This window comes from Microtus oregoni, unplaced genomic scaffold, assembly GCF_018167655.1.
Source record: "Microtus oregoni isolate MIOR12 unplaced genomic scaffold, Mior012 000012F_ref0000307, whole genome shotgun sequence".
NCBI lineage: Eukaryota > Metazoa > Chordata > Mammalia > Rodentia > Cricetidae > Microtus > Microtus oregoni.
In genome coordinates, this window is record NW_024543071.1 from 5958768 (window position 1) to 5971377 (window position 12610).

At 41.8% G+C, this 12610-nt stretch overlaps 1 protein-coding gene across 5 annotated transcripts in view; it reads right to left on the reverse strand.

The window, feature by feature from the left end:
- The window catches only part of Vti1a (vesicle transport through interaction with t-SNAREs 1A), a 332589-nt gene that overhangs the window by 241992 nt on the left and 77987 nt on the right, over window positions 1–12610 (reverse strand). For 3 of the 5 annotated variants that reach the window (XM_041660693.1, XM_041660691.1, XM_041660695.1), the window contains exons 5-6: window positions 11933–11953; window positions 7401–7485 (exon numbers count right to left, since the gene is read on the reverse strand). In XM_041660693.1, the coding sequence (XP_041516627.1) occupies window positions 7401–7485; window positions 11933–11953 (106 nt within the window). The remainder of the gene's footprint in view (window positions 1–7400; window positions 7486–11932; window positions 11954–12610) is intronic. The other 2 variants (XM_041660694.1, XM_041660692.1) reach the window with 1 other exon arrangement.

The window sequence follows — 12610 nt, forward strand, 5'->3', positions numbered from 1 at the left end:
TCTCTGCAGAACCCCACGAAAGTCTTAGGGAGCAAATGTCAGCTTCCAGGTGCTATACAGCAAATGATGTTGGCTTGTCGTCACTGCTGCAAAATGCCCACAATAATCAGCATGTAAGGAGATAAAGTTAATCCTGGCACACGGCTTCATCCATGCGCCTGTGGCCAGGAAGGGTATCATAGCAGGGGTATGGGGCAGGAGAGACAGGGATTATGGTCTGCAATCCACCCCACAAGACACACCCCCAGAAACCCAACTTTCCTTAATTTGATTCTACTCCTAAAGAAGTAGTTCTCAGCCAGGCTGTGGTGGCAAAAGCCTTTAATCCCAGCACTCAGGAGGCAGAGACAGGTGGAATCTCTGTGAGTTCAAGGCCATTCTGGTCTACAGAGCTAGTTCTAGAACAGTTAGGGCTGTTACACAGAGAAACCCAGCCATGAAAAAAGAAGAAGAAGGAGGAGGAGGAGGAGGAGGAGGAGGAGGAGGAGGAGGAGGGGGGGGGGGGGAGGGGAGGGGAGGAAAAGAAAAACGGTACCAAGACCTGAAAACAGAAACAATGGCCACAGTTCCCCTCCCCTTTTTGGATGTTTGTTTGCTTTGCTTTTTCAAGACAGGATTTCCCTTTGTAGCTTTGGCTGTCCTGGAACTCACTATGTAGACCAGATTGGCCTCAAACTCATAGAGATCTGAATATCTTGGCCTCCTGAGTATTGAGATTAAAGCTGAGATTAAAGATATGTGCCACCACCACCACCCAGCTGGTTTTCCTTTTCCTTTTCTTTCTTTTTCTTGGTTTTTATTTATTTGTTTGTTTCTTTTTATTTTTTGAGACAGGGTTTCTCTGTAGCTTTGGAGCCTGTCCTGGAAATCGCTCTGTAGACCAGGCTGGCCTCAAACTCACAGAGATCCGCCTGTCTTTGCCTCCCAAGTGCTGGGATTAAAGGCGTGCATCGCCACTGCCCAGCTGGTTTTCCTTTTTCTAAGGAGGTGAAGTTCACGGAATTTCAGGGTGCCAAGGAAAGCCTCAGTCAGAGGTACAACAAATCTGCTGGGTCAATTCTATAACAAAACTTGGGTAGAAAAATATTTTCTTTTATGTAACCAAGTTTCCAGTGTAGAGCACTGAATGGCCAATCATTTCATTTTCTCATTGAATTAGCATATAAGAAATTCTGAAGTGTGCTTTAAAGGAAATGAAGTAAAGTGGTGCTGAGCACAGGGAAGCATGTCTGACGGAGGCAGAGGGGTAGAAGGAAGACTTGGGGCAACTAGAATTATGGAGCAATCTGACAGATGCCACAAAATATACAGCTTCCAAACAAGAGCATTATCCTATTTCATACCACCAAGGTCAGATCCGCACACGCTGGGACATTTATCAACCCATATAGTGTGCATGTGTTAACTCTACAATTCCTCTTCTTCATAGAAGAGGCACTTGCCTGCCGACAGCCCTCCATGGACGTCACCTTTGACTGAGAGTAAAGCCCAGACACCTTCCATCCCTATTCCCCTCCCCGTATGCACCTCAGCCTCTACTGGGCCATGGGCTGTGTCTCTGCTCACACCCAACAGCACAGTTAAGAGTCCTTGTGCTCACTGTCTGTCCCTTGCTCCTCCAGCCATCCACCCCAGACTGTCAGATGCGATTTAACAATCAGCAAACATACAAGGCTGCCTTTCTGGAAGGCACCCTCTGCTCTGACATAAACAGTCTTCATCAGAATCTGCACTCTTTGCCACTTAGCTTGTGTCAGTTAGCCTCCATAGCTTACCTCACCTGACTACTATTCCATTTATTTATTCATTTTTAAAATGACTTGTTTTACTTGACCTCCACCTTATTTATAAACTATCTAAGAATAAGTACCTTTCACTACTGTATCTTTAATATGTGGCACACAGTTTCAATGGATATTATTAAAATAAATTATAATAAAAGAAAATTAACAGATGTGAGAACAACCATGTAATTTGACTACAGCAAATCAGTTTGGAAAATCTAGGCATGTGAAACCATCCATACCTGATTGTGGAATAAAATGATCTGGTTACTGTGCCTAGCTTTACAGCTTGATGGAGGAAGGTCATTGGTTAAATAAAAAGAAACTGCTTGGCCCCCATTGGTTAGAAGATAGGTGGGAGGAGTAAACAACAGAACGCTGGGAGAAAGAGGAAGTGAGCTCAGACTCCACAGCTCTCCTCTCGGGAGCAGATGCCTCAGAGAGATGTCATGCTCCCAGCTCCCAGGCAGATGCACGCGATGAAGCTCCAACCCAGGATGGACATGGGCTAGAATCTTCCCAGTAAGCGCACCTAGGGGCGCTACACAGATGATTAGAAATGGGCTAAATTAATATGTGAGAATTAGCCTAGAAGAGGCTAGATAGAAACGGACCAAGCAGTGATTAAAAGAATACAGTAATTTCCTTGTAATTATTTCGGGGCATAAGCTAGCCGAGCAGGCGGCTGGGGTGCTGGGAACGCAGCCCCGCCGCTCCTATTACTACAACAGCTGTGGAAAAACGAGTCACCTCTCTGTAACTTCCTTTCTCTTCTACAAAAAGGAGTAAGTGGGAACAAAGAACCAATGGCTATAGAATAACGAGGGTGTCATGGGGCCCATGTGGCATGTTTATCAGTCATTGTGTCCCTCACCCACATAAGACCCTGGGTGGAGGTTTAGAGCACTTCGTTCTCAGGCAAAGGCTGGCAGACGTACATCCTTGTCAAGAGGTTAGTAGCTATCCTTTCTTAGCCTCTTGGCTACCATCAGGTGAAAAGATGAGAGAGTGAATGAGAGGCCAGTACACAAGTAGGTAGTCTTGGCAACTACAGAGATTGTCAACACACGGGATCTGGGAATCCAAGAGGGGATGAAAGCAAGGTCAGCCAATAGATCTCATTATAATCTAAGAAATAAGCCATTGAACACCCAAAACTTACAGCTTCAGGATGCCCTGAAGGTGGCCTGTGCCCATGCAGAAATCAGGATGGAACAGTCACTGGTCCTTAAAAGACCTGTTTACATAAGGCCTGCATCTCTGTCACTGATTCCACGGCTTCTGACGGTTTCATGCTGACTGTAGTCAGGGAATATTTAACTTAAAGGGGGAGGAGAATTACAACTTCAGAGGAAAAGGCAGATGACCCAGCACTGAAGTGCTGACCACTAACAAATGGACATCGCCACAGCTGGAAATCATACCTGTAGTAACTGGAGAAAGGGAGAGCCACTTTCACCTCAAAGGTTCTGGATGAGAACTCAGAAGTCACCCCAAACTGGATCAACCCAATGCTTCATGCAATCAGAACCATATCTAGTCCACGAGGACAACTTCCAGAGAAGTTTATGAACGTGTCTGCTAATTGTCTTCCTTGATGTCAGACCAGCAAGCCCCATGGATCTACCTCTCTCCACATCACTCCAATACTTGGATTAAAAGTATGTGCCACCTTGCCCGTTTTTGTTTTATTTTCAAACACAGACTGAGAGTTTTGAATTTAGGTCCTTTTCAAGGCAACCACTTTATCCAGGAAAGCAGAATGATGGATATTGAATTCAATGCTTATGGGGTGTAAACAATACTTAAAATAATCACATACTATGGACATATGCTCTCTGCTTGGTGACTGCTTTAGAAAACACAATATCTGCTCATTTCAGGAGATAACTTTAAAATGAATTCATCTTTCCAAAGATGAATTTTGTAATTTGTTAGGAAGCAACCAGTGATTAACGTAACACACACCCTAGTCTAGCCCACTCCATCCTAGGTGTTGTTCTCTTGAGGGTCCTGTCAAGTTCATGAACAGAAATGTTACAAATATCTTTTAAAACTTTTGCCAATTATCTTGAAAGTTAACTATTTTTTTAACTGATGGCCATCTATTAATGATAAAATTTTATAGTGTTCTCTTGTTTCTATGCACTTAAATAAAGAGGATCTTATTTTATCTCCTAACATCTTATGTAATAGGAAGAGTCTGGTGTCAAGTGTCCATCTGGCAAGCACGAGAACACACACAATAGAATGGGTACCTGGTTCTAAGGGCTACACAGTTGAACAATGAAGGTACCAATGAAGGTGATCTTCCAGCTCATTCAGAACATTGGGCAATAGTTCCTAGATCAATGAAGGTAATCTCCCAGCTCATTCAGTACACCGGGCAATAGATCCTAGATTATTGTGCTCAAGTAAAATTTAAAAGCATGACGGAGAGGGTCAGAGCAATGGTTCTGCAGTTATGAGCATTGGCCGCTCTTCCAGAGGACATGGATTCATTTCCTAGCACCTTGTGGTAGCTCACATCACCTGCAACTCTGGTTCCAGGGAATTCAGTGCCCTCTCCTGGCTTTCAGAGACACCAGCATGCACTCAGTGCACAGACATACAGGCAGGGAAAACATAAAACAATGAAAAATATTTCAGAACACCCCAAAGAGGGTTGCCACATTTAGAAGCTTTCAAGTAAAGGAATACATCAAGCTTCTACCTCCTAGATGGCATCATTACACTGTCTTTGTTTGCTCAACTTCATAGAGCAGAACTATAATTTTAGATGAAATGTCATTCTTAAATTTAGTTTCTTAAATAAAATATGATTTGTGGGGAGCCATTATATTCTACTTATGATCTCATTTTTTAAAACCCTCTGAGTATGGCGCCAGCTCCAGGCTACAGCAGTTCTTGGAAAGCACGCCCTCCCAGGTGCAATTTTAACAGTCAAACAGTTTGACATTTTCCCTGCATGCATGTCTGTGCATTGAGTGCAGCTGGTGTATCTGGAAGCCAGGAGAGGGCACTGAATTCCCTGGAACAGAGTTTCAGATGGCTGTAGGCTAGCACGTGGGTGCTAGGAAATGAGTCCATGTCTCTGGAAGCGCTGGTGTTCATAACAAGCGCATTTGTCCTTGTCCATGTCTTCTTGCATCTCATCACTTTGGAACCCAGTGCTAAGTTTTAGGGAGGGATGTAGCTCAGTGGTAGAGTATCTGCCTGTCGATCATCACAGCTTGAGCTGCTAAGAGTGTTTGTCAAGGATGCACAATGCTTTGGTTTCAATCTCAAGTACCAGATAAATCAGGTTTGGTGAGATGCACCTAGAACCCCAACCCTTAAGAAGTGGAGGCAGGAAGGGCTGTAAGTTCAAGGCTATTTTTAGCTGTATAGTGAGTTTTAGGCCAGTCTAAGCTATATGAGACCCTTTTTATTTAAAAAAAAAACTGTTTTATTCCTTCGCAAGTGCTGCTCTTCTACTGCCCACAGTGAAATGACGACTACTAAGAACTTACATATGGTCAGGGCACAGAGCTATTGGCATTACCACAGTGAGGCTGGCAGGGACTCAGGAAACATGCCAGTGGTACCTACTGCAGTGTACTGTAAAGACCGGAAGTTACTTCTCCTTCCCACTGCACTTTCAAACTTACCCAAATAAAAGAACTAGGGAGTTGATGCTTGTCCAAACACAGGTTGGGGTGCATCTGTTCCAATTTTTATTTATGTTTCTCCTCCCAGACTTAATTCTTTAGTATTCCCCAAGTTCCCAAGCTTTATGTGGATATACTCATGTAATTTTAAAGCCTACGATACTTCTTGTACATCAAAAGAAGTAACTATCAACTCCCATACTGTTTTGCAAACATGATCAATGCATGCCTTCTATGGGCCACCCTCTTTGATGACCTTTTGGCTTTGGGAAAGAGCCACATGGACAGTAATGTGAGAAGATGAAAAATCCACAGAGGGCTCAGTCATCCAAGACCCTGAGATCATTGATACTGCAAGACAATCTGCATGCTTAAGCCCAAGCACAATCCATAGAGGCTCATCAATGGCTGCTTGGCAAGGAAGGCCCTTCTCTAATGAATGTAAAGTCCAATAGAGACAGTGCCACAGTTCCCAAGAATAGCACACCCTCTTCTACTCCTTTAACATATACAAATTTTCACAAACAAAAATGTTTTCCATAATTTTGTATCACCAAACGGCCACAAAATAATCTATACACACACACACACACACACACACACACATATATATTATAGCACATCAAATACTCTAAAGTAATGCATGTTACTAAGTGAAGAATTTTCAGATGTGCAATTTAATTCTATTTTATTGGAGAATGAACAGGTTTGGGGAAATGAGATAATTCATTCAGAGTCATAAAAACAGAAGTAAAAATTGGAACGTGGCTCCTTCCACTCTTCATATTCCCCCCAAGAGTCTGCTCTGAGGGTGAGCCTCAAACCAAGGGAGCCATCAGGGCAGAGAGTCAGCTGACAGTAACCCGAGGGAAGCAGTAGCCCACACTGTTAAAAGTTGGGAAGTGGATGGTTTTCTGCTTCCTCATCATTAATAAACATACAATCTCCTTATTTGGTTCTTTAGAATGCAGCACATAAACCAATCGAGGACAGCCACAAACCCAGGGCAAGCACACTGGCCATTCATAAAAGAGATACTTAGAACACTTTCTTTATACGGACTCTTCAAAAAATTGGTATTTTGGTAACGCTAAATTAATTTTTTCAGGAAAATTCTGTTAATCACATATTTTTGTTGTTTATAGGGTGTGCAAGAACAGTTCAAACTATACAAAATACATTATTGATAATTTATAGATTAGAAAACAAAAAGTGTGGCTACAATAATAAGAAACTAGTAAATACCAAGGTATTAATAATGCTTGCTGTTTAAAAAACACTCACTATTCACACAAAAAAGACCTTCTATTTTGAATAGACTAGCCTTAGAAAAATTAGGATGGTTTTCTTTGAAATATGACTACTGTCAATTCAAACCAAAATTTGAACAGTATAAATCAACAGTAATAAGATCATCGTGAATATTAGCTTTGTTGTTCTTTAGATATTTTTCACACCTTGTTGGAGGGTCTGTTTGTGGCTTTTATAAAACAGAGTCACTGAAGAAAGCCACTTCCCACACAGAGTACAACAAGCAAGCAGGTATCATTTCATTAGTCTTTGTTCCTAGTTCCTATCATTTAGACTGATTAAAATGTTAATTTTTACATGTGTGACTAAAACCCACGTTGCAAACAAGCGAGGCTTCGCAGTGTACTCGCCATCGTTGCGGGTGGGTAAATTGACAACGTGTAACTGCACATTAAGACAAATGTAGAATTTAGACAAAGTATCCCGTCTGCTTTCAGATGTAGACTTTCAAACCTCAGGAAGGTTTTCGGTAGATGTCATGCCTTTTAACTTGAAAAAAGATAAGCGCAAATAAGCTCCCAATTGTCTCCCCAATATGTAAACCACATCTCGGGCTGCTGTCTCTGCTGCTCCTTTGAAGTCTCGCTGAAATGTCATGTGTTGTGAAGACTGCTGTGCATAAGCAAGACAATTTGCTCACTTTCAGAATTCTTACCGGTCTCCACTGCTATCTGGTATCCAGCCTCTAGTCTCCGCGATGACCTTTCCAGCCTCTCCGTGTTATCCAGCAGATGTGCCCTCTGAAAGGAAGGGGGAGTCAGACGGATGGCTACAAGGTTCTTTTTTGCCTTTTTAAAAAATAATGCCTTTGTATGTCCTAACATGGGGTGTTGCGGGGGCTGGTATCCACAATCCATTATAGTTAAATTTTAGCAGACAGTTCAGAGGACAGACAACAATGGATAGACCATCAACTTATTTGTTTTTGTTTTTAAAGGAGCCCCTTGTTGTGAGTGGTCACAGCAAATCTTCCTCCACACCACTGAGAAGCGCATGAAGAGCAGGGCCAACTGGATCTTTCCTGTTTTAACACAGAAGAGACACAGTGCTGTGATTTCTATTTGTGTTTAGTTTTATAAAACGCAATCATTTCCAGCGCTCACTGGTCCTTTGATTTCTGCAAATCATAATTTTTTAAACAAGAACTTTTTTATTTTTAAGAGAATGTTTCTTAGTTTGGAAATGTAGACGCTGACACATAGAACAAGGATGCTACTGGGATAGAATGCTAACCAGCACTTCCAGCTCAAGGGGAACACACGACACCAAAAACCAGGAAACACACGGATCTGTGCGTTATCCCCAAACATATGACACTAAGTTAAAGTCGACTGCTAACACACAGTGCTTTGGACTGTGCACTAAAACCACAATCTACTCTATGGAATAAAATTATATACAACTTTTTCATATTACATCTTATGGGCAAATTAGAGAACTCCAATATTTTAAACTTTCCTTTCTACATTGAGACCTTATGTTTTTGATCCCACAGCACATATGTTCATGTTACCAAAATAGATTCACAGGCTAGACATGTCTATGAATGAATTGGTATATGCATGTGGTATACATGTACATATGTTTAGATACCTAGAAATGTATGATTATGTGTGCCTGCATATTTGGTTGTGGGCAGCGTTTATACACACACACACACACATATACACATCTATGTATGTATATATATATATATATATATATATATATATATATATATTTGTATAAATTAGTTTCTCTTGCCCTATAATCAATTTTGGTGTCTGGTCAAAGAAAAAGAAAAACATGCAACCATAACTATATAACTTTGTGTTGTTGACAGATGTCACTTAAAATTGAAGCAATGCTTTCTGATAATAATAAAAAAGGAGGTGCCACATGCATTATCTGAGTGGCTGTCGAGTGAAATGATCTACCTTGCTCTAATGAGCCCCCATGGATCTTGGAGATGCAAGCTGTATTGACATGCACACTTAAGCTAATACACCTAGACCAGTGCCTGCAAGCTCTAGCAGCCAGGGATGCTGACAGAATAGCTCGCTTCCATCTTCAAAGAAAGGAAGTGATTAGTATGTTATCATTACCATTCAAAACGTGATTCCCTTATTCCCTCCCGGCACAGGTGACACATCTGAGGTGCGGCCAGACGTTGGAGGCAGCTAAAGCCACATCAAAGCTTTCCTTGAAAATTTTTTGGGGGAAGGGTTGGGGGAAAGAATCATTAAAACAATGCTTTTAGAACAGACAGACAGGACCTGATGTGAAGGTCAGGAGGCGGCAAGAGCAGTCTATAATAATTAATAGAGTTGTCAGATGCACAGTGCAGAAATTAAGAGAAATGCTGCCCCTCCTTTTGGAAAAAATAAACGAAATAAATAAAATGGAGGAAGGGAGAAAAGAGCTTCTTATTTCACAAAAAGCAAAATTGTTGAAGGCTGCACCTGAGAAGAGGAAGAGCACAGGTGCTCTCTGTGTTTGGCACAGCTATTTCTAATAAAACTTCCTATTACTAAAGCGTGCCAAAAATGTGTCTTTAATTCTGATTCTCCTCATATGCAGATTCTGGCAGTAAAAACTGCTTTTTCCTCCTCTGCATGCTGTTTTATACCCAAACAAAGGACTTCAAACTGGTGATCCTCTAAAGAAACATCAATCTGATCTGAGAAGCAAGAGTAACTTTGAATTTTAGTCCAGAGGAAGACAATTTGGGGCTTATTTTCATATTGTATAAAATCTTAAATTCAAAGAAGACATTTAGCTTAATAGAGATAAAGAAATCACAGACTATACTGGAGTTGCCTCTTCCTCAATGCTTATATATGATGGATGAACAAAAGCTAAACACGTGTGAAATAAAGTGTTTAAACGCGGGACAATTGGGGAGGCTCCAGAGCTACATGGGAAGCAGAACGTCCAAATGAACATTAAACACTGCACAGGCGGAAGTAATGGAAGTGATGGCTTCTTTTGGAGAGTTTCTCCCCATGCCACCAGAGAAAATCTCCACCCAAGAGGATGATCAGTTTATGGGCAGCTTCCCAGCAGGGTTTCCCTTCGTTTTTTGAAACTTCTTCACTGAAGTCAAACTAAAGTTTGCACCATTTACATCACCCCTCAGCTGTGCACTGCCCCAGTCGTGTAAATGAAAGGAGACACAGTTCAGCGGCACAGAGGCTGTCATGTGCCCCACACCCCATCCCAGACTCATGCTCTCATCCTCTTCTTGGACCTTTGCAGAGCAGGTGAGGGAAGCTGTGCAGGAGCCTTCAGAAGGAGCTCAGTTTGTGTGAGGCGCTGTGAAAGGGGAAATACTGGGGACGCAGGATTCCAACAGCTCGGTGTACACAGCCAACGCCAGATCAGCTCCCTCTCCGCTAAGACCCTGCCTCCCAGCATACCCTGAAAAGAGCATCACGAAGAAGGACGGGCACTCTGTGCTCCCAAACACAACAAAACACGGTGTTTTGGAAACAGATAGGTGCTTGTCTTTTTAGAAGAGATGCAAGTGAAAATTGGGGTAACATTCACTGCATAAGCACAAGCAACTCCTGACTGGGAGAAGAGCCCCTCTGAGCAATCTCCGTTTAAGCTCAGCATCACCTAATCCATAAGTATTTGTGCTGTACCGAAATCAAAGACACAGACAACACTATTCCTCAGATTATCATTCCATCACCCGGATGATCTCATTCTACTGACAATAATTCCATCACAGAACAGCTTCAGAAACATCAACCATGGTACTTACACACACAACTGTTGACAGAGAAAAACAAGAGAAATTACCAAGCAATAATAAATTACAAAAGAGATGGGGACATAATTTTCAGCTTTCAAAATTAAGAATTCCTCTGATCCTGCACTACAATGTAACAAAAATCTGGCTAATATTATACTTGTTTTTGTAAAGCACAGGAGTTTAGCCATCAGATCACTGTCGATTCGGGGACAAGAGCTTTGTGGAGTTTCTTGGCATGTGGTTGGTGTGGGAGGGGGGCGGGGGTGTACGTGCATTCAAATCATTGTTCACTTCATCAACCTTTGAACATTCAGATTCCTCAGCAAAGGGTAAGGATCTCTAAATACACAAAATAGTCCACCTCCCCGGGAAATCATGTTTATGTCATCACTCATTCAGAGAGTAATCAATAGTGTAACTAATTATACTGATTTAGTATATACATACATACACATACTTCCATGTTGGAAAGGAAAAGGCAAACCCAAAGTAAAGAGGCTATTGGTATACTTTCTCCCTCCAGCTCCCATGCCACTGTCACTTTGGCTAAGCTAGGAGCTCACTCCCGCATTTCAATCAACCACTGCTCACAAGCTTAGGAAACATCTCCAACACCCACAGAACAGCAGCTCACCATCAGAACCACCCAGGAAACGCTGCACTCAGTGTGCTCAACCAAACAACTGTGACTGCTGGGAGCAAGAGGACTATTCTATGACCTTGTGGGAAAACAGAACTCAGCGTTACTAAATAAAAAGTTGAATAGAAGCCTTGGTGGGTTTGGCCTTGGTGGAAGACACCAGCAGTACCCTGAATCATTTGGCCACAGTGACAGGCACTGCTGCAGGGACTTATGAGGCCCCTGAAGAGGCTGGAGCAGCAGGCAGAACAAGGAGAACTCCTTTGGGAGCTGTTTTTTACAGAGAGGAAAGTGCTCAACAGTGGAGCAACATTGCTGCTCTCAGGTGTCCTGGACAAGGGCAAGGGCATTTACAGTGCACAAGTTCCCCGTGGTACCTTATGTGGGACCCTGGAGTCCAGGGGTGGGTGGTGTCTCAGTAAAGTAAACCAGGATCAGAAAAGAAAATAAAGTCATAGTAACTTCACTGAGAAACGAACACAAATAAACAAATCTGAAACACCCACAATGACACTCTGCATAGTTTTAAGATATGCCTCTATTGTCCCTCTCTTTTTTGTTTTTTTGGCTTTAAAATATTAATTTTCTCTTAATGTCAGCAAAGATGAGTGAGGGCCTCGCACCAAGCACGAAGCACAGTTGCTCTAGGAGACGGTCAGAGAAGAGTTCTCAAGTCGTCACGTCAATAGTTTGGTCAAGGGAACACTTCCCCGGCAAAATGAATACAAGATCCACTTCGGATTTAAAAATAAATTTTATAAGAAAAAGCAGAACTAAGGAGAAAAAAAAGGAACTGGAAAATACTTACCTCTTCACGTAATTTTATCAACTGCAACATGAATGCACCAAAAAAAAAGATAAAAAGGGAAGACACGGCAGAAAGAAGGATCAGCTGTGTGACAGGATACAGAATTAACATTGACAATTCATCTGTTTACATGTTTAGCATTTAGAAATCACAGACAAACACATTAAAGGAGCCTAAGCACAGACTACATGCAGAGGGTTTGAACAAATAAAGATCACTTTCTCACACTGTCACATTAAACAAAGAGACTAGTGTGAATTTCTCTTTTAAAATACATCTAAGAACCATCATGAAATAAAGGGGAGCGACTTCATAGAAGTCTATATTATAAAAAAGAAAACAAGTTTACCGCGTCTCTCTTCTAAGAATGCACCATTAGAGAGGCTGTGTATATACACGATTTCAGGATGTTGCTCTATTTGGAGACTTGACAACTGACTTCAGATTTTACCAACAAATGAAAATGACCAGTAGTTCGTGCTTTGGCTCCATTAAGTATTTAAAACAACAACAAAGATAAGCTACTATTATTCTGGGTCAATGCCATACTTGCACCCATTGTATGACAGGCTGCATTGGGTTAACACTATTTCAGCTGAGAATCAACAAAAGCATGTACAAAGTAGCTATCAGAGGAGTTAATGTCAAGGCTTGTGCTTTTTCTTAAATGGTACAGCA